This window comes from Pelophylax lessonae, assembly GCF_965119305.1.
Source record: "Pelophylax lessonae genome assembly, chromosome: 1".
Classification (NCBI taxonomy): domain Eukaryota; kingdom Metazoa; phylum Chordata; class Amphibia; order Anura; family Ranidae; genus Pelophylax; species Pelophylax lessonae.
The window spans coordinates 310,893,071-310,916,038 of NC_138768.1; the positions used below are offsets into that span (position 1 = coordinate 310,893,071).

The window sequence follows — 22,968 nt, forward strand, 5'->3', positions numbered from 1 at the left end:
TGTTTCTTTTTTTCCTTGTGCTCACTGGCTGAATGAAAATAGCAAACCTACGACCAAGGCCGGATTATCGTAGGGGCAATTGGTGCCTCAGCACCAGGCTCCTACGATAATATAGGCCCTGGCTGGCCAGATTCACCGTCACCTCTGTTTTCTGTCACTTGTCAACACAGAAGCCTGGCTCCTGTGCTACAAGTGACAGCGCGCTGCTCCCTCCGAACCTCCCTGCACAGCACTCAGGACACAGAGAGACAGCTGTCCGGGCACAGATGTGTTATGGGCATCAAAGAGGGCTTGCTGGCTGAGAAACAGCCTGGTGCTCGAAATGCTGAGGCACCCTGCTCGACGATCTGACTGCCGCTGCCCAGTGAAGGAGAGACAGAGCCACAAATGGACTGTGGGAGGCTGAGACTGGCTGCTTCTGAGGTAAGGTTAGGGGGGAGATCTGTTTGTGCAAAGGTGAGGGCAGTGGGAAAGCAGGGCTCAAAGCTGAAGCAGCTGAATGCAGAGCTTAGCTGTCGAGGCAGGGTTAGGAAGTGGCTGCAGAATGCAGAGATGTGTGAGAGAAGAGTGCAGAGGTGAGCTTTGGATGTGGGGGCAGAAGTCCTCTCTCTGCATAGCAAACTTCTGAACCAGTGGCGGCTGGTCAATAGGGGGCACAGGGGCACCGCCCCCCCCCTCCCCCCAAGGCTAGTCACTGTGTAAAATCAGCATTAAAAAAAAAAAGTGTACCTTTAATATGGCAGCGGGGCGCCGGACACATCGCTGGCTATGAGTGGGGTGGGGGCTTTAGCATCATGTCCCTCTTTACTTGTAAGGTGATTGGCGGCCTTTTAGTGTCCTCGGGGTGCAGAGCGACAGTGGGAGTCAGTGGGAGTGACGACAGTGGGAGTAATCGGGGCGCATCGTTCTGCGCCCCGAACACTCCCACTCTCCGTCTGCTGTCTTGTGATTGGTCCAGCATGGCAGCATAGCACCAGGCTGGACCGTGAAATGCTGCATCCAAGTAGTGTGTAGCCTGCAGGTAGGTTCACATTCAGCAGATAGTGAGGCTTGCCAGAGCCACTCAGTGTGTTTGACACGGTCAGGTAATGTTACTGCTTGCAGGGAGAAAGACCAGCTGTCAAAACTCAGCGGTGGTGGGCGGGGCCAAACAGCTATCAAACACCAGCCAATGGGATGGGGTCTGGGCGGGTGCTTCGTTTGTGGTTCGCCCCTTTCTTAAGCAGCCCACTCATTGGCTGGTGTTTGACAGCTGCTCGATCTCGCTCACCCCCGACGTCACCGCTGAGTTTTGACAGCTGGTCTTCCTCCCTGCAAGCAGTTACATTACATGACGGTGTCATACACACTGAGCGGCTCTTGCAAGCCTCACTATCTGCTGAATTTGAAACTCCCCCCCTCTCCCCTGTTAGTGTCCATAAGTGGTGCCTATCAGTCCCACCTATCAGTGCCCATCAGTACCACCTATAAGTGCCCACCAGTGCCGCCTCATCAGTGCCCATCACTACCACCTTATCAGTGCCCACCAGTGCCGCCTCATCAGTGCCCATCAGTGACCCCTGTCAGTGCCCTCCAATGCTGCCTAATAGATCCCAGGAGGGCTGCCAATCAGTGCCCAGCAGTGCTGCCAATAAGTGCCCATCAGTGCTGCCAATCAGTGCCACCTATAGTGCTGCCACTCAGTGCCCGACAGTGCTGCCTATCAATGCCCATGAGTGCACTGAGTGCAGGGATGGGGAGATGAACTCAGTAACCAGGCACATTGGCCATGGGGGGCTGGCCTGGTTTGGCACAACTGATATCTGTTGATGTTTATTAATGCCACATGCCGATCTTTAGTATAAAAGGTAATCGCCACACTACTATTTACAATTAACTACTGGTAAAATAAAAAGTGTCAGTAAAAGGCTTTCTGCTAAGCACTGTTGGGTGTTCCCACACTGCAAAAAAAAAAATGTGCAGCGCTAACTCACTAATGGTGGAACCCTCTAGTGTATGAAAATCTAATAAAGTTAAATATTACCACAATACCTGTTTCTGTAATATGTAACTGCACTGAAAACAAACAAAACTGAAAACAAGACATAAACATGAAGGTAGAAACTCCTCATATAGATATTTGCCATACAGATTAACTTCAAGTGCAATAATACCAGAGATATGTGATTTCACATGTAATACACATCAAAAGGAAAATAAGGCATATATCTTTTTCAAAACTTAGCAGGGATGGTGCAACCCCTCCACAGATATTTGTCATACAATTTAAGTGCAAAAACTTTTTAGTTGGAAGGTTCACACCAGTAGAGAACTTTAGAATTTTTATTTTTTAGATTGTTACACTTAATTTTATATGTTTAAGTTACTATTTTAATGTAAATTATTGCACTTGAAGTTAATTTTCCACCACCCATGCTAAGTCCATGTCTTTATGGACCTTGCTTTATGCACTGGTGTGCAGTCATTTGGAACAGGAAGGGGCCATCCCAAAACTGTTCCCACAAAGTTGGGAGCATGAAATTGGCCAAAATGTCTTGATATGCTGACGCTCTAAGAGTTCCCTTCACTGGAACTAAGGGGCCAAGCCCAACCCCTGAAAAACACCCCACACTATAATTCCCCCTCCACCAAATGATTTGGAACAGTGCCCAAAGCAAGGACCATAAAGACATGGATGAGCGAGTTTGAGGTGTAGGAACTTGACTGGCCTGCACAGAGTCCTGACCTCAACCCCCATAGAACCCCTTTGGGATGAATTAGAGCGAAGACTGCGAGCCAGGCCTTCTTGTCCAACATCAAGTGCCTGACCTCACTAATACGCTTCAGGAAGAATGGTCAATCATTCCCATAGACACACTCCGAAACCTTGTGGACAGCCTTCCCAGAAGAGTTGATGCTGGTGTAGCAGCAAAGGGTGGGCCAACTTAATATTGAACCCTACGGACCAAGACTGGGATGCCATTAAAGTTCATGTGCATGTAAAGGCAGGTGTCCCAATACTTCTGACAATATAGTGTGTGTGTATATGTATGTATGTATGTATATGTGTGTATATGTATGTATATGTGTGTGTGTGTGTGTATATATATATATATATATATATATATATATATATATATATATATATATATATATATATATATATACATATATATATACACACAAGCATGTGTCTTTGAGCTTTGGGATGCACATCCTAATGCAATAGGCTGTGCACGCCTATGAGGTTAACCCAATACTGCACCCCCTTCTATGCATTAACCCATTACTCACACCCCATATCAATGAGTTACCACATATTGCACCTCCTCCATCTGTGTACAACATTAACCCTTTGCACCTCTAAACATTAACCCCTTACTCACCTCCATCTCCATGAATTAACACATATTGCACCCCCCTCCATGTACATCATTAAACCCTGCTCTTTCCCCCACCTATTGTCATACATGCATCTTACTTTGTCATACATACATCTTACTGCTCTCTCCATGCATTTCCCCTCACTGCACCCCCTCTTTGCAATAGATAACTCCTTAACCTCTTAGTGATATAGAGATATATATCTATTTTCCTTCCAATCTCCATACTTCCCTTACTGCACTCCCTTATATTCATATAAATCACAACCCCTAATATCTATACATCCCTCATCTCCATATGCATTATCTCCCTTACTACTGTACCCTCAATGGGGGGGGGGGGGGGGGGGGTACACTGGGGACTGACCAGGATCAGTATTGGTGGAAGGAGGGGGGCGGAAGATACTGCCCAGAATCACCCATTTATCATTTTCCTTCCACTTCACAATTATGTGCCGGTCTATCACATAAAATACATTTTACGTTTTTGGTTGTAAGTTAACATGACAAAATGTGGATTATTTCAAGGGGTGACTATGAATACTTTTTCAAGGCACTGTACCTTGATTACTGAAGGCCCCTTTCACACTTGTCTGACCTCAAAGTCACGCAATTTTTTACCGCGTTTTTTGCCCCAAAGCAATGCCTATTACATTTTTCTGTTTGCGCCCCCCCAAAAATTTTGAGCACCAGCCGACACTGATCTGAACCCTGTACTCTGTGCCCAACATCCTCCTGTATCTAATGTGGTCCTGTGCCCAGCACTCTGTGTGTTATGCTGTCCTGTGCCCAGAGCTCTGTGTATTATGCTGTCCTGTGCCCAGCGCTCTGTATTATGCTGTCCTGTGCCCAGCGCTCTGTATTATGCTGTCCTGTGCCCAGCGCTCTGTATTATGCTGTCCTGTGCCCAGCGCTCTGTATTATGCTGTCCTGTGCCCAGCGCTCTGTATTATGCTGTCCTGTGCCCAGCGCTCTGTATTATGCTGTCCTGTGCCCAGCGCTCTGTATTATGCTGTCCTGTGCCCAGCGCTCTGTATTATGCTGTCCTGTGCCCAGCGCTCTGTATTATGCTGTCCTGTGCCCAGCGCTCTGTATTATGCTGTCCTGTGCCCAGCACTCTGTGTATTTTGCTGTCCTGTGCCCATCGTTTTGTGTATTATGCTGTCCTGTGCCCAGAGCTCTGTGTATTATGCTATCCTGAGCCCAGCGCTCTGTGTAATACGCTGTTTTGTGCCCAGCGCTCTGTGTATTATGCTGTCCTGAACCCAGTGCTCTGTGTATTATGCTGTCCTGAACCAAGCTCTCTGTGTGTTACGCTGTCCTTAACCCAGCAATCTGGGTATTGCGCGCTCCTGAACCCAGCAAGCTGTATTACTCTCTCCTGAACCCTGTGCTTGTGTGTTATGCATTCTTAGTTTTATTTAACAATATTTCTTTAGGACCCTCCCACTGTACAATTTGGCCACAAACACCCTATGATGTGGCCCGGGGCCCAGCTGCCCAAAAAGAACAGGCCATGCATGGAAAGCAATAGGCCAACAGGGAGAGATCTCCCCTGGCCTGACCGGTCCTGCATTCCGCATTCACCACCTGAGCTGGGTGGTGGGATTAACAGGCACTGCGGGCAGTCCTAATGGAAGCCAGGTATTCAGCTTCTGTAGTGTTGTTAGGTATGCACAGCTGTGTCCTTCAACCTCACCTCAAGGTGCGCCACGCTCGCTGCTGCAGGGCTGTTATGGAAGCCTGGGACTTCCATAGCATTTGGCCTGTACACCTGCACCCTTTCACCTCAGGGCGCAGGCCGACGCACAGCTCTTAAGGCCCACCAAAATCTTCAGCACCAAGCCCATAATGTTCCTAATCCGGCCCTGCCTATGGCCAGCATAACGCAAAACCACTTTAAAGTATACCTGTTGAGGATCACTTATCTGTGTGTGTGTGTGGGCGTGCAGAGTAAGAGAGGGGGCGTGGGGTTAACGGGGGAGATTGGAGATTTCAGTGATAAAGTAACTACCGTATTTTTCGCCGTATAAGACACACTTTTTCTTCCCCAAAACTGGGGGGGGGGGAAAGTTGGTGCGTCTTATACGGCAAATACACATTTGCCTGCCAGTTCCGGAGCCAGAAGTGGAGTCCTTGCCACGCCCCCCGCTCGCGCCTCACGCTCTGCCCTGCAGCGACTACTGGTAGTTATCCTCACTCAGACTGACTGTCTGAGCTGAGCGACCCCCCCCCCCCCCCCCGTGCCGCTGTGTCAGAAGGAGCCGATGGCTCCTTTCTAACACTGTGAATCTCCTAAAAGGGTGGACCCAAGGCGCAGAGCAGCGCGCATCGAGCTCGTCCATTTGTGTGACAGTAGCGAATGAAAATTTGCTACTGTCTCACGGATCCTCCTCCTCCTCGGCCAATGCCATTGGCCGAGGAGGAGGCGGGACTCAGAGGACTCGAAGAGATGCGGGGACTAAAGAGGAAGCCGCCGCTAAAACAGGTAAGTCACTGTGGCTTGGTATGCTGTTCACTCTGCATTCTAGGCACTAAGGGGGCACTCCACATTGAAAGGGGGCACTCCACATTGAAAGGGGGTAGGCTGTGGGCACTCCGCATTGAAAGGGGGCACTCCACATTGAAAGGGGGCAGGCTGTGGGCACTCCACAATGAAAGGGGGCAGGCTGTGGGCACTCCACATTGAAAGGGGGCACTCCACATTGAAAGGGGGCAGGCTGTGGGCACTCCACAATGAAAGGGGGCAGGCTGTGGGCACTCCACAATGAAAGGGGGCAGGCTGTGGGCACTCCACTTTGAAAGGGGGCACTCCACATTGAAAGGGGGCAGGCTGTGGGCACTCCGCATTGAAAGGGGGCACTCCACATTGAAAGGAGGCAGGCTGTGGGCACTCTGCATTGAAAGGGGGCAGGCTGTGGGCACTCTGCATTGAAAGGGGGCAGGCTGTGGGCACTCTGCATTGAAAGGGGGCAGGCTGTGGGCACTCTGCATTGAAAGGGGGCACTCCACATTGAAAGGGGGCAGGCTGTGGGCACTCTGCATTGAAAGGGGGCAGGCTGTGGGCACTCCGCATTGAAAGGGGGCAGGCTGTGGGCACTCCGCATTGAAAGGGGGCAGGCTGTGGGCACTCCGCATTGAAAGTACTTGGTTCAGAATCTTTTTTTTCTAGATTTTCCTCCTTTAAAATTGGGTGCGTCTTATACGGCGAAAAATACGGTAATTGCAGCTGAAGTCCATATCTTATTCCTCTGTGTTTCGTGGATGTGCAAACCTACTGCTGATAAAGGTCTTTACAGGCACTGCAAGGCCTGTCTTCTACTGCCTACTACTGTATAATGTTAGGGGTACTTTTTGAAAAAAAAGGTCACTGCAATTCATTCAATAATACAACCTAAAATTCTGTTCTGTTATATAGGTCCGTAGTAACCAGATGCCAAACCTTGGCAATCTGTATACCAGTGAACACAGTTCAATGCAGGAAAAAGTTGATCCAGAGCTTTTACCTCCAGAGAAACACGTGTTTGAGGTTCGAGCAGAGACTGACTTGAAAACAGTCTACAGGGCTATCCAGAGATTGCTTTTGAGCTACAAAGTAAGTAGAATGTCCTCTAACTGATAACTGACCTGACAAAAAAAAAAACTGCAAGCAATAAAGCAGAGTTGTTATATTTATTAGGATGAGAGGCGTGGCCCAACCTTGATTGCAGTACAGTCTAATTGGCCGTTAAAGAGGCTAACAAGTGGAATGCCTGTTCTGGAGGAGTTCCCTCTTGTTCCAGTGCGAGTGACAGATGACATAAACTATAATGTTCTGGATTGGCAGCGGCATGGTGCTCGACGAATGATCCGCCATTATCTTAATTTGGACAGCTGTCTGTCACAGGCTTTTGAGATGGCCAGGTAAGTGTTGACACATGTATAATCTTTTAAATTTGTGTAGTATGACCAAATGGCTAAACTGAAGAGGAAGTCTCTGCATGAATCAATGTGGTATATGCAAGCAAGGACAACAACATTGCTAGAGGTAACCTGAAAAAAAAGAAGTCTTAATGACACACTGCAGACATCCAATAGAGTATTTACTGATAAGCCATAACATTATGACCACCCATCATAACCTGTTGGGGCATGGACTCCACTAGACCTCTGAAGGTATGCTTTGGTATCTGGCACCAAACCAACCATAGCAGATCCTTTAAGCCCTGTAAGTTGCAAGGTAGGGCCTCCATTGATCAGACTTCTCTCTTCAGGATATTTCCTAGTTGCTCGATTAGGATTGAGATTAAACACTTAAAGACCAAGCCTATTTTTGTGTTGTTTACAAGTTAAAATAAGTATTTTTCGCGAGAAAATTACTTAGAACCCTCAAACATTATATATATATATATATATATATATATAATTTTTTAGCAAAGACTCTGGAGAATAAAATGGCGGTCATTGCAATATTTTTTTGTCTTGCGGTATTTGTGCAGCGGTCTTTTACATTTTTGGGGAAAAAATACTTTTCTCTTTCGTTCATTGACGGACACAGCTCTTAATCTTCTTGACCGTAGGGTTTTACTGCCCCCTACAGGAGTAGTACACTAGGCAGAGAAACGCTTGAACTTGCCTATGGAGCAGTCCCTGGGGGTATCCTCCTACTTCCTGCTATAGGTATTAAGTATTTTTGTGCCTAGTCAGGAGTAAGGACCTAGTTCCTTGCTGGTTTTTCTGGTCGTGGCAATTTTTTCTTTTTACATGGAATTGTTTCCTCTTTTATTTTGTTCCTGTGAGAGCTACAATCAAGTGCTGGACTGGGCGACAAAGTGGGTAATATAGATCCTTAGGGTCCCCCTGGTCCAGCCAGTGAGCAAATGCAGACTGCAGCTCCACTATATGTCAGCCGTGATATAGCCCCACTGAACGGGGGCTGGCCTCGGCCTGAGTCGCAGAGTTTCCTCCTGGCCGACAGCACCCACATTACGATGGAGCGGTGTTCTGTCCGGGGCGGTGTCAACCCTGTTCCTGGTGTGGTAAGTAGCTGTCCCACTACCCCTGGAGGGTTTTGGGGTGGACATGGGCCCCACCCTGGGATGGTCAGACCCCCAGGTTCCCATGCTTCAACCCCCCAGCAATGGGGGGTTGAGCAGAGCTCCCTGCCACCCTAGGGGTTGATGACTAGGGCAGGGGGCTCCCTGCAGCGGATGTTTTAACATCCGCGGGTACACGCCTCACGCGGCCGAATCTGGCCAGAAATTTAGGCCACGGCTTTGCGGCCTACTCGCTGGAAATTATGTGAGGCGGCCCCTGTGAGGGTGGCTGATGCCACTGCCTCCCGTTTCCCCTCTGCTGCCCCTCGGTGGTTGGCTTCGCTGGGGCTTGCGTCCTGGTGGCTGGGTGCCTTCAAAAATTTAGGCCACGGCTTGCAGCCTACTAGGCCATTTGGTCAGCTTGGCCCCTCCCTTGGAAGGGGTAGTGCTGTGTGGGTGCTTGATTTTTTAATGACCGCCTTGCCGCCATTATTGTGTGGGACCCACAGGTTCCTTTTGGCACCACAGGCCCTCCAAAGCGGCAAGGTTGTTCCTCTTTCCGCTTACCTGGACAACATTGTCACAAAACAGTGGATTGTCCAAAACGCAGTGTTTGCTAAGCGTTTTTGCTTGTGATTTTCTTATTAGGATTAACTGTGTTATAGGTGAATGGTTCCATCTGTTGTGGACTCGCCGTTTTCCAGGTCAAATTGAGCTACAAAAAAAATATATTAAATATAGTCCCTGTGTCGTCACGCGTAGGAGAGGGGCAAAGTCCACATCGGTGAAACTGGTTATTCGGCAGTGATAGGAACACTGAGACTGACCGGGATCATCTGTCACTGCACCAATTGTACATCACATTGCCTGGTTAGTCTGGTGCGTTTCAAGCACCTGACCTATGTGAATGAAATAGATTTTTAATAAAAACGTGCTTTTATTCAAACAATATTTGCATGGACATATGTTTCTTTCCTATGTATGAGAGCTGTTGAGTCCAACACAAACAGGATGGGAGCCAGCATATTGGATCAAAGAACCCATCTATCATCTACAGGGATCTACTGAGGCTTTATTTGACCAAGCTTGGTTGTGAGGTCACCCTCCTTAGGGTACCTTAACTAACCCCGTGAGTTAAACGTCTCGCCAGGACGCGCACGACAGGATCTAGGCTTATGTCGCACCGTTCCTATTTGGCCAACAGCCCCCCTACTCCGGTGGCGTGGTGTCCTGTCATGAGATGGCACCCGCCTGTGTTCCCGGTATGGTGAGTAAATGTCCCCCCCCCCCCCCCCCCCCCCTTCCCTGGCAAATTTTGGGGTGGACGCGGGCCCTCTCTCTGGGATGGTTGGACCCTCACACTCCTGGGTTCCCCTCTGTCCTGTTGTTACACCCCCCCCGCGCGTGGGGGACTGCTTTGGGCCTTCCTCCTAAGGCTGGGGCCTTGTGTGCAGGCCGCATGGGAGGGGGGGGGGGCGGCGGCGCTCGGTCGATGGGGGGGAGCCTAGTAGGGATGGATGATGTAGTAGGGCTGGCAGGGGGGGTCTCCCTGGGGGATCCTATTGCCGTGCTTGCCACCATTTTGTTGTAGCCTTGCATGCAGTTATGGCGGCGGCCATCTAGAGGGGTCGTTTCCTACCATTTTGCGGTAGATTTTTTGCTGGGAAGGCCCGTGGGTGTGCCTGGAGGCGTTTTTCGGTGGGAGGGGCCCCTCTCTTTATCCCGGGAAGTTCCTGGCTCACTTTCTTTTTCTAAGCCGCCGCTGACACGCGCAGACCTACCTAATCAGATTGCTGCATTTCAAGGACAGTGAGTCGCTGGGGGCTTATTCTGTCTCTCTGCGGGGGTCCTTAGTGCGTGTCTGACCTCCGGGGGGCGCTGTAGCCCTGTGGGGACGTTCCTTTTTCATACAGAAAATTTTTTTGTCATTTTTCTTAAAGTTTCCTGGCGGGTTCTATTAGTGCAACATGGACTCCTCAGGCCATGTGTCCCCACCTGAACCCCTCACGGAGGCCGCAGAGCCCTCCAGATCTCAACTGTTGTCCACTGATGCAATTTCAGCGGTCCTGGAAGGTTTTGTGAACCAGGTGGAGGTGGCCTTTAGAGGGCGGGGTGCGCAGAAACGACCCCCGCCTACCCCTGCCAGCTCTGATGTCTTGGTCTCGGAGTCTGACCCAGCTAGACATGCAGACATGGTTACCCGGCCGGGTCTGGTACCCTGCGCCATGCTTCCTCTGATAGTGAGGATGAGATTTCTGCCTCTGCTGCTGCGCAGGATAAGGCGCTGGTGGACGCACTGATTGTTTCGGTGTGTGAAACCCTAAAATTGGAGGATGGGGCTGTCGTTGCTCCTGGGGCGCGGGTTGCCTTCGGCACCCATAAGCCTCCAAGGGTGGAAAAGTATTTTCCCTACCCCACTTATTTTGCTGGCCTACTCGCCAAAGCAGGTTTTATGGCGGGACCTGGAGGAGAAGCAGCTCCCCCCTGCCTTGGTGGAGCTGGCAGATCAGTTGGTCCAAGGGCTACAGTTTGTCTGTGATGCTTCTTTGGATGCCGCTTACCTGCTTTCTTGACTGTCTCAGCAGTGGTACTGCGGTACATTATCTGGCTGAAATGCTGGTCTACGGACCAGGCTTCTAAGAAGGCCTTGTCTTATGTTCCATTCGTGGAGGATCGCCTGTTTGGAGCTTCCTTGGATGACATCATCAAGGGCCTCACAGGGGGAAGAAGTACTCTTCTTCTGCAGGCTTCCAGGGGTAAAGAGTCCCGTCGCAGACGGTGACCCTCCTTTTTCGTCCCTCAGGGTCTCAAGACAAGGGATCCAAGCTCTTTTGGGCCTCCACTGGGTGTTCCAAAAAGTCTTGGTCGGGCAAACCATGAGCAGGTGCTGCCAGACCTGCGGATAACAATTCCTCCGCATGAAGGGGCTCCCTCACCCGTATCTGGGGTGGGGGGATGTCTTTGCTGCTTTCCGGATCTGTGGACCTCCCTGATCCAGGACAAGTGAGTGCAAAGTCATTCACTCCGGCTACAAGATCGAATTTCAATCATATCCTCCTGAAAGATTTTTCCCTTCCAACTTGCACTTATCCACAGATCCCCTAAAGCAGTGGTCCTCAACCCTGGCCTACAGGGCCCACTAACAGGCCAGATTTGCAAGATAACTGAAATACATCCCAGGTGAAATCATTTGCTGCTCAGTAATTGCAGTACTCTAGTCTGCATCTCCTCAAGGTAATACTTAAAATCTGGCCTGTTAGTGGGCCCTGAGGACCGGAGTTGAGGACCACTGCCCTAAAGAATATCTATGGGGCGGTGCAAGATTTGTTACTTCAAGGGGTGATCTGGTTCCAAAGTCAGAACATTTTCAAGGTTTTTACTCAAACCTGTTTACAGTTCCCAAGAAGGAGGGCTAGGTGTGCCCAATACTGGACCTCGAGGCGCTAAACCGCTTTGTGCGGGTACAGAAGTTCTGCATGGAGTCCATGTGCACGGTAGTGGCGTCCGTACATCAGGGGGATTTCCTCGCCTCCATCGACCTCAAGGATGCCTACTTTCACATCCCAATATGTGTTGCCCATCAGCGTTCCCCCTGCTTTGCCATGGGCGAGGAGCATTATCAATTAGTGGCTTTACACTTGGTCTCGCTTCCGCTCCTCGGGTCTTCACGAAAGTGTCGTCCCTGGTTCTAGCATTACTGCATCAGCGGGGGATTGCGGTACTTAGTTTTCGTCTGCCTTGTTGGACAACTTGGAGATTACTCTGCAAACGCTGAGGGAGTTTGGTTGGCTTCTGAATCTTCAGAAGTCTGCCCTGGTTCCATCCACAAGCCTAGTCTATATGGGTTTGACTCTGGACTCGTCCTCAGCCAGGGTGTTTCTTCCTCAGGAGAATCTTCAAATGTTGCAGGAGGCAATTGGGGTTTTGCTGACCAGCAGACGGTCGTCTCTTCAGACTTGAATGCACATGTACATTGCGTGGTGTGAATCCCTCTGGGTTCACCCTCGTTCCTTTTCGGTGGTTTGGATCTTGGCTTTCCTCCCATGGGTTGAGCCGCGCCTGGCCTTGAGTACTATCAAGGGCCAGGTCTTGGCCTTGGCAGGTTTTTTGTCAACGCCCGTTGGCCCCACACTCTTTCGTGCACACTTTTCTCCAGGGCGTGGTACACTTAGTTCCTCCAGTGCAGTCTCCATTGCCACTGTGGGACTTCAATTTGGTGTTGTCGGTTCTCCAGAAACCTCCCTTTAAAAATATTCGGCAGATTACTATGCTTACCTCGTCTCAGAAGGTGGTCTTTTTGGTGGCCATTACTTCGGCGCGCAGGGTGTCTGAACTGGCAGCGTTGTCTTGTCGTCCACCTTACCTGGTGGTTCACAGGGATAAGGTGGTTCTGCATCCATGTCCGTCGTCCTTTCCGAAGGTCATCTGCATAAAGACATTGTGTTGCCCTCCCTGTGTCCCAAGCCTAAGTATCCTAAGGAAGTTGCCTTGCATTCCCTGGATGTGATTCGGGCAATGAGGGTGTATCTGGCAGCTACGGAGTCTTAGGAAATCAGACTCACTAATTGTCCTGGCTGCTTCTGCTGCGGCTATTTCCAGATAGATCAGACAGACTGTGGTTCAGGCTTATTCTATTAAGGATCAGGTTCCTCCTTTTCCTGTCAAGACGCACTCTACTCGGGCGCTTAGTGCCTCCTGGGATGCAGGTTTGCAGGCAGCTACCGTCTGTACACACATTTACGTTTTTTTTTTGTTTTTTTGTTTTTTCAGGTGAGCTCCAATTGTTGACAGTTGAGCTCCAAGTTATCTGGTTGGCTATGTTTAGCCTTGGGTAAGTTTGTTTGTTTTTTCTTCTGTTCCCACACCTCATGCTTGACACTGCTTTGGGACTTCCCTACGGTCAAGTAGATGAGGAGCTGTGTCCGTGAATGAACGGAAGAGAAAATTGGATTTTTGGCTTACCGTAAAATCCATTTCTCTGATGTTTACTGACGAACACCGCACCGGCCCCTCCATGGATTTTTTCCTTCTGACACTGCTTGTTACAAAACTGAAGACCTATAGCAGGAAGTGGGAGTATACCCCCCAGGGACTGCCCCATAGGTGTGCTCAAGCTTTTTCTCTGCCTAGTGCCCTATTCCTGTAGGGGGCAGTATAACCCTACGGTCATGAAGATGAAGAGCTTTGTCTGTCAATGAACCTCAGAGAAATGGATTTTATGGTAAGATCAAAATCCTATTCTCACTGAATTTAAAAAAAAAAAACTAAACGGTTAAGTTAGCCCAATTTTTTTGTATATTGTGAAAGATGATGTCACGCCAAGTAAATATACCTAACATGTTACGGTTTAAAATTGCGCACGCTCGTGTAATGGAGACAAACTTCGGTACTCCATGGGGATGCTTTAAACATTTTTTAACGGTTACCAGTTTAGAGTGACAGAGGAGGTCTATAATAATTATAGAATTATTGCTCTCATTCTGACAATCTCAACGATACCTCACTTGTGATTTTAACAGTTTTCATTTGAGGGGCGCAACTTACGTATGCATTTTCGTTGGTGTGCAAGCTCATGGAGACGGGGGCGCTTTTAATTTTTTTTTTTTTTTTAAATCTGATCACATTGCTGTCGCAAGGAATGTAAACATCCCTTGTGACTGTAGTAGGTAGTGATAGGTAAAGTGATAAGTAATCTTTATGGGGGGATTGGGTGTCTAAAACCCTAGACCCCTTCACTGTACTTCAAAGTATTCAAAACACCGAAATCGTAATTTTTGAATACTGACATTTTTTTTAAATCTGCGTCATTGGCAGGCGTGTAAATCGGAAGTGACATCGCTTCTGGATTACATGATCAGAGACCTGATCAACGCCGAATCTGGCTTTGTTCAGGACTCCAACCAGCCAGTGGACGTGCCGGCTGGTTGCTTGGGTCTCCCTATGGGACAGGAGACCCGGGAAGAGCTGCGGTGGGGGGGGGGGGGATGTGCTGGGATAATGGCCGAGCAGCTGCTGAGTCGCCGCGGTTATCTCCTGAAAGCCAACTCTTGGCTCTAAAAAACACTTCAAGCCGACGGTACAGGTATGTCTGTCTGCAGAAAGTGGTTAAGAAAATTTGGAGACCATGTCAATACCCACAACTTGTGTTCCTCCAAACCATTCTAAAATTCATCAGCCCAGGCCCCCTTCTCCCATTGCTCTTTACTCTAGTTCTGATGCTTATGTGACCATTGTAGGTGCTGGTGGCTGTGGACATGGGTCAGCATGGGCACTTTTAACTGGTCTGCAGCTACGCGGCCCCATACACAACAAACTGCCAATATGTTCTGCTAATGTTTCATTGGAACCAGCATTAATTTTTCCAACAATTTGAATTTTAAGGTACAGTAGCTCTTCTGTTGGTTCAAACTATACAGACGAGACTTTGCTCCCCGCGTGCATCAGTGAGCCTTGTCCGCCCACGCCCCTGTTGCTGGTTTGCCAGTTTTCCTTCCTTGGACCTTTTTTAATAGGTTTTGAGCACCGTAGACAGGGAACATACCACAAGATCTGCCATTTAGGACCTGCTCCTGACCCAGTCATCAAGCCATTACAATTTGTCCCTTGTCAAAGTCGCTCAGATCCTTATGCTTGCCCATTTTGTTCTGTTTTCAAGACATCAACTTCAAGGATAAGCTGTTCACTTGCTGTCTGATATATCCCACCCACTTTGATCACATTGTAACTAGATAAAAAATGTAATTCACTTTGCCTGTCAGTAGTCATAATGTTATGTCTGATCGGCGTATCAAACTATGTGAATTATTTATTTTAATCATACAATACTTTACACAAGCGGGTGCTGATTGAAAGAATGTACCTGTGTGCATGATGTATGTGGTGTGATGACAGTGTGGTAAATGGTAGGGGATTTTTTATTTTCTGTGAACTTGTTTTTCTTTTGTCCAGGGATATGGATGTTTGTAATTTATATTTGTAATTTGTAGTTTATGTATGGTATTCAGGGTTTTGGCATTACAGGGGGGTTGGCTTGCCCCAAGATGTGATGTTAGATGATTGGCCTGAAAGGGTGGAATGTGATACGGGTGGAGTAATATGAAGACACATGAAGGGAGGGGCGGGGGGGAGTTTTGGATAGAGGAAAGAGGGTTGTACGTTTCTATGAGAAGACTGCATTCCGATTATAATCGTTTAGGTCTCAATGGAATTTCTCTAATTTATTATGAATCAGAAAGTTCTTTCTTTTTGTTTTTACTTTTGAGGGTTTTTAACCTGCTGGTAATTGGGATGTGATATCCTAAGTAAGCATTTGGATGTGATGCACTACCTGTTTGTTTTTGGATTGCCTTTGTGTAATAATGATCTGTATCCATTTTCTGGTACAGAATTCAGATACAGAGTACCACTCCTTGGTAAGGGTAGTATCCAGGGGAGAGCACTCTTTGAGTATCCTAAGTCCCCTAGACTGTGACGTCACCACGTTCCTGCGGTCCACGAGCGAGGCGTGCGTTTCACCCTGACCTCGGCTCGGGACCTTCCTCCATAGTGCTCCACACCTCTCCTTTTCATCCCCCCTACGCTACTGGACAGCTTCAGGGAAAGGGAGCCATTAGGGAGTCCATGGAACGATCCCCTGTGATATCTTTACATGCCTGCTCTTCACGAAAGATTGTGTAAGTGTTTATTTGTGTTTATTAAATTGGTTTTACACTGCACTTAGAGGTGCCTTCCTTTTTCCTTTTATCATTAAACTTTGGGAGCCGTACCTTGACCCCCCAATGTCTTGATTCAGGCACTGGATCCTGCATGGGGGCTTAGCCTTAACACCCTATGGAACACAGTTCCTGAAGACCCCTTAAGGAGTATGCTCAGCCCACTGTGACAGATGAAGCCTAGACATTTTATACAGTTTGGCATTGTGAAAAAGGGTAGGAAAGGGTCAATCTGTATCTGACTGTTACTATAAATTAGCAGGGTTATATTTTAATAGTTTTCCCTTCCGTGAAAACTTTTGAAGTTTAGGACTAAAATGCAACGAATTAGAGCTTAGTCTCATGTGGATGACCAGGTGTGCCATCACACCACAAGTCACACATTTTGCCACCACTTCCACCTAGAGCCCTTGTAAGGTACTCAGGCAAAGAACCATGGCAAAACCACAAGTGAGCAATTCACTCTACCCACACAACATTCAAATTCAGAGTTATGATGTGCGCCTTCATTTAAGATGTATTTTGCATCAGGCCCTCATTTCAGCACCCTGTGCTTCCTAAGGATCTCAACCTGGTTCTCTCTGTCCTGCACAAACCATCATTTGAATCCATCCGGGATATCCCCGTTAATTACTTGTCCTTTCGTGTAGTGTGGTTTTTTGGTAGTGATCTTGTGTGAAACGCATCCGAGTTGGCAGCTCTTTTGTGGAGAGACTTTCCTCATTTTTCAAAATAAGGTAATTTTACATCCAAGACCATCCTTTCTTCCCAAGGTGGTTTCACGCTTAAACCTCATTAAAACTATAGTTCTGCCATACTCTAAAGCATTAAAAGGAATTCTCTATTCGGTAGTCTAACTCAAAGAAACAGCTTTCGTCAGGAAGATCTTACAATTTAATATGATAAATTTTTATCCCCTATTAATCACAGATATTACCATCTTCCTGTGGGTAACTTACCTGATGATGTATCTACATTTGGCTCAGACCTGTTCTTTGCAAGGCACCTTAAACGTCACAACCACCTCCTGTGGCTTTCCCCAGGCTCCCGACCTGACCTTGGGGGCAAAGAGGCAGATGACAACCGGCTAGTTATGGAGTTCGATGAGAGGGCATCTGTGGAAATCAACAACCCAGCGTGCTACAATACTGGTACAGATTTTATATCCATTACAGTAACATCTAGTACCTATAACTATCTTATATTTTATAGGAAATTGAAATGCACGTTCCTTTTTCAATCTGCACTGTAATGTTTTTTTGTCATTGCTGCAGTCTGTGTGGAGCTGGATATTCAGAGCCTGGCTGTAAACAGTATCTTGCAGTCGCATCATATTAATGACCTGGAAGGTGCTGGCAGTATAGGTATCAGCTTTGATGTGCTGCAGCAGGCATCCCTTGAAGATATGGTTACTGGGAACCAGGCCACTGCTGTTGCTAGTTACGATGAGACAGCCCTTTGCTCAAACACTTTCAGGTACTGTGTTTTTTAGAAGTTTCAGTAAAATGTAATGCGTAAATTTGCAGGTTTTCTAAAGTGCTTAAAATGTTAAAGCACAGTGACAAAGTAAACATTGAAAGCCAAACTGATTTTATAACTTGTGTAGCCATGCCAAAATGGCAAGAAATGTAGTTATTTTGCTTTCTTCCCTTCTAGGATTTTGAAGAGCATGGTGGTGGGTTGGGTAAAGGAAATTACTCAGTACCACAATGTCTACGCAGACAATCAAGTTATGCATTTTTATCGCTGGCTACGAACTCCATCCTCGCTTCTTTATGACCCTGCTCTTCACCGAACTCTCCACAACATGATGAAGAAATTGTTCCTGCAGTAAGCAAATGTGATACCATACTGATTTTAACTCCTCCTCTGGCAGTTCCAGAGAACAACTAGACCATGTAAAAAATGCTGTTATTGTTTTAGGACTTGAAAAAAAAAAATAGCTTTTTGTATTAAATGTCATTAAAACTGGCAATACAGAGGAAGAAGTTACATTATAATGATGTTTTGAGCCACTCCATGCTATTTCACATGCCAGAAGCAATAGCTTGTTTAATTAGGTTTAACTGCTTCCCGCCCACGTCATTGTAAAATGACGGACGGGCGGGAACCCTAATGTTCTGCGAGGACGTCATGTGACAGGGCTGCAACTAACAATTATTTTCATAATTGATTAGTTGGCCGATTGTTTCGGTGAATCGATTAATCGGATAATAACCTTGAAAAAAAGTGTGGTGTATAATTTAGTTAATATGTAAAGCTTAAAAAAAGACAATTTATTCCTATATATCTATATGCAGTGGTAAATCAAAATAACCAACTATATGGTTAGGGAGCAAAATCGCTAATCCACTCTGAGAATAACGGAAGAGATAAACTGTATATATAATAAAAGCTACCAGTGCCTGCTTTCACTTATGCTGGCCATACAAAAACAATGTCTTCCTTCAAAAAAATTCTCATTTTATCATTCGATTTTCTAATCGTTAGTGGGGGTCAAATAAAATATATATTATATCCTATACAGTAGCTCACAAAAGTTAATCCCCCCCCCCCCCCACATTTTTGTAAATATTTTATTATATCATTTCATGTGACAACACTGAAGAAATGACTCTTTGCTACAATGTAATGTAGTGAGTGTACAGCTTGTATAACAGTGTAAATTTGCTGTCCCCTCAAAATAACTCCACACACAACCTTTAATGTCTGAACCGCTGGCAACAAAAGTGAGTACACCCCTAAGTGAATATGTCCAAATTGGGCCCAAAGTGTCAATATTTTGTGTGGCCACCATTTTTTTCCAGTACTACATGGAGAATCAAGTTCACCAGAGCTTCATAGGTTGCCACTGGAGTCCTCTTCCACTCCTTCATGACGAGATCATGGAGCTGGTGGATGTTAGAGACTTTGCGCTCCTCCACCTTCCGTTTGAGGATGCCCCACAGATGGTCAATAGGGTTTAGATCTGGAGACATGCTTGGCCAGTCCATCTTTACCCTCAGCTTCTTTAGCAAGGCAGTGGTTGTCTTGGAGGTGTGTTTGGGGTAGTTATCCTGTTCGAATACTGCCCTGCGGCCCAGTCTCTGAAGGGAGGGGATCATGCTCTACTTCAGTATGTCACAGTACATGTTGGCATTCATGGTTCCCTCAATGAACTTGTGCTGAACGAATATAACGAGTTCTTTTTAATCAAATTTCTTTTTAACAGCATATACCAATCTTAGTGAATACAGACTACAGTAGGGAATGTATAAGTATATTTATTCACAATAAATGGTTAGACTTGAGGTGACGCAAAGAGATAACTTTTACATAAAATACAAATTTAAAATGATAAATGCAATGTGATATGTAGCTCAATGATCAAATTAAAAAGAAAGCAAGATTACGTTTTCCCCAGGTATAGTAGAAACCATAGATAAGTATTTTATATAATCGGACCACAATTGTCTGCGAATTGCGCAGCCAACAGTCACTCCGCTGCAGTTGAAGTGAGAATAGGCTATGCAAAATGGGAGACTAAATCGCTAACATTGTGCTAAAATTGATACTTATAAAAACGTAGAAAAACAAAAATCAGTCTTTAGAGAAAAATCTAATATGGTTACTACGGCTGGGACTGTAATCTTGTTACCCTTTTTGCATGAAATTTAAAACCTAAGGAAGGAAGCCGAATCCAGAAGGACAAACTTTATCCCCATTGGTTGGTATTACTTATCCATTAACTGGTGAGGTCATTTGGCGACACCTCTACTGGTCATCCAGTATATTGGATATTAGAATTATATGATAAGTTCTTCATTTAAGAATAATCATAAAAACAATATGAGAATCTGTCCATACTCTCATGGTATATACGTGTCCATCTAATATTTCCATCATGTATCTAGGTAAGGATTGGACCTGGTAACGCCGTTTTAATAAGGATATATTATTAATACGCTATATATATAGATTGGAAATGGCTGATTTACCCAGATACTATATATTTACATTTAGTAGCAGTCACCAGAGGGCAGTGTTGTATTACTATTAGATTCGGTAAACAGAATATAATTGCATTATTTTCCCACAAATAACCCTTTGACCCTAGGCTGGGTAAAAGCCTTAAATTACCAAAATCCTGTCAAACACTTCAGACTTTTTGGCGAGGATGGAAAATCTATGGTGGTCATAAAACTTTACAAGACCTTACATAAACATTTCTAAAATGAAGTAATTAGCTCAAGACACATAAGTCCTTACACATAAGAGACGTATTCTAGTATATATATCTACCCAACATTATGTATATTCCAAGTTCACACTACTATATCAATAATAAAACACTACATTGTTCTTAATATACATCTTACACATGATGATGCTTTGTAAAAATGTATTTTTAAATGAACCTTTAAAAAGAAATATGCTGAACTTATTGTTCATTGTGAAATACAGACAGACTAAAACCTGGACTGGCACTACCATTATCTCTTATCTGATGAGATGTAAATAGGGCCTCATTATTTACGACATAAAGAAATACAAAGATCTTCTGTTGAACTTCAAGACTCTGTAAAGACATCTTGCAAATGAACATGAACTTTTAGTCACCCCTAACAAAATGGATGCTGTACTGTTCAGAATCTCTATATAGAACTGAATATACATGGCCTTTTTATGATTCCATTTTTCTTTTATATAATCTCCTCAATAATCCTGACAAACTGTAGTTTCCCAGTGCTGGCAGCACTCATGCAGCCCCAAACCATGACACTCCCACCACCATGCTTGACTGTAGGCAAGACATACCTGTCTTTGTATTCCTCACCTGGTTGCTGCCACACAGGCTTGACACCATCTGAACCAAATAAGTTTATCTTGGTCTCCTCAGACCACAGGACATGGTTCCAGTAATCCATGTCCTTAGTCTGCTTGTCTTCAGCTAACTGTTTGCTGGCTTTCTTGTGCATTATCTTTAGAAGAGGCTTCCTCCTAGGACGACAGCCATGCAGACCAATTTGATGCTGTGCGGCGTATGGTCTGAGCACTGACAGGCTGACTCCCCTGCCTCCATCCCTTCAACCTCTGCAGCAGTGCTGGCAGCACTAATGCGTCTATTTCCCAAAGACAACCCCTGGATATGACGCTGAGCACGTGCACTCAACTTCTTTGGTCGACCATGACGAGGCCTGTTCTGAGTGGAACCTGTCCTGTTAAACCGCTGTATGGTCTTGGCCACAGTGTTGCAGCTCAGTTTCAGGGTCTTGGTGATCTTTCTTATAGCCTAGGCCATCTTTATGTAGAGCAACAAATTTTTTTTTTTCTTCAGATCCTCAGAGTTCTTTAATATGAGAAAATGCAAAGTGTTCTTTGACATCCATCTCGCGTGAGCGACCTCCTGTATTCACTAAGCAGCAAGGCAGCTGCTCAACACCGGACCCAGGAGCCAACGGCAATCACTGTAATATTAGTGTCTACTACAGTGATTCCTGGTTTCCACTGGGATTGTTCCAGGTATTTCACACGCATATTTACATTGGTGCCAGCTATACCGATGTACTATGCAAACATATGCATATCTGGAATTGGGCTTTAATGTTGTTTGATTTTTGGAAACTTATGGTAGGAGTAACTAGCTACTTTGTCTTTTGTACCCCCTCAAGGCTGGTTGCTGAATTTAAACGTCTGGGTTCCTCTGTAGTTTACGCCAACTTCAACCGCATTATTCTAAGCACCAAGAAACGCAGAGTAGAAGATGCTGTAGCATATGTTGAATACATTACCCAAAGGTAAAATTCATGGCTTCATTTTGTGAATCTTGTCATCTTGTGATCTTGATTTCCAGCATCATTTGTTATTTAACCCTATGTTTGTTGCAGCATTCACTCAAGGGAGATCTTTCACTCCCTAACTATCTCATTTTCTCGCTGCTGGGAGTTTCTGCTGTGGATGGACCCTGCTAATTATGGTGGAATTAAAGGCAAACTTCCTTCTAGTGTGCATTATGGAGAGGTCAGTTCCAAAAAATTTGTTTAGGTTGAGTGAAAGTCGATGTTTTGGCTGTGTCATGATGCTTAGTCTGATTTTAATAATTCAGAGTGATAAGAAATCTCAGGGTAATGAAGAGGAGGGCAGTGAAGGGGAGGAGGACGAAGAAGAAACAGATGGTCATTCAGATAATGAACAGCCAGAGGACCAGGTTGAAGAGTGCTTGGAGAACAGTTGGAATATTGTGCAATATCTGCCTCAAGCAGCCTCATGTCAGAGTTATTTCCTAATGATAATTTCAGGTAAGTGGTACCTTCCCTTTATGCAATCTAGAACATATATATATAAATTAGTACAAATCTGTCTGAATTCTCCAGAGCTTGGTTTTTATAACACAGATTTTTTTTATTGCAGCTTACATTGTGGCTGCCTACCATAGCATGCGGGAGGAGATGAGAAGAAATGCTCCTGGTAGTACTCCAATCAAGCGCAGACAGAATAGCCAAGTGTCTCAAGAGGCAGGAGGTGAAACTGGGGCCATGCCAGGTGAGAGGACCTGAATAGAATAATTTGCATTGTCATGTGCAATATTTGTCTATGAAAAACTTTGCAAAAAGTTCTTCATTACATACTCCTAAACTTTACACTCTGCTGTACTTGCTACTAGCCCCTGCACTTTGCGTTACATACTACACACATCTGCACTCTGCATTACATGTTCCTGACCCCTATACTCTTCTATACTTAATGTTGACCCCTACCCTCTTTTACATACTACTAAACTCTGTGTTACTAACGGACCCAGCACTTTGTGTTACATACTTCTGAACTCTGCTTAGCTACTGACCCCCACAACTTATGTTGCTCCTGACCCCTGCACTGTGTATTACATACTACTGACCT

General features: G+C 46.0%; 1 protein-coding gene across 1 annotated transcript in view; it reads left to right on the forward strand.

Moving 5' to 3' along the window:
• The window catches only part of POLE (DNA polymerase epsilon, catalytic subunit), a 169,566-nt gene that overhangs the window by 120,510 nt on the left and 26,088 nt on the right, over window positions 1–22,968 (forward strand). Inside the window, exons 36-44 of the mRNA XM_082243081.1 lie at window positions 6,781–6,957; window positions 7,042–7,265; window positions 17,020–17,240; window positions 17,364–17,565; window positions 17,746–17,919; window positions 21,741–21,866; window positions 21,957–22,104; window positions 22,175–22,367; window positions 22,480–22,611. Of these exons, the coding sequence (XP_082099207.1) occupies window positions 6,781–6,957; window positions 7,042–7,265; window positions 17,020–17,240; window positions 17,364–17,565; window positions 17,746–17,919; window positions 21,741–21,866; window positions 21,957–22,104; window positions 22,175–22,367; window positions 22,480–22,611 (1,597 nt within the window). The remainder of the gene's footprint in view (window positions 1–6,780; window positions 6,958–7,041; window positions 7,266–17,019; window positions 17,241–17,363; window positions 17,566–17,745; window positions 17,920–21,740; window positions 21,867–21,956; window positions 22,105–22,174; window positions 22,368–22,479; window positions 22,612–22,968) is intronic.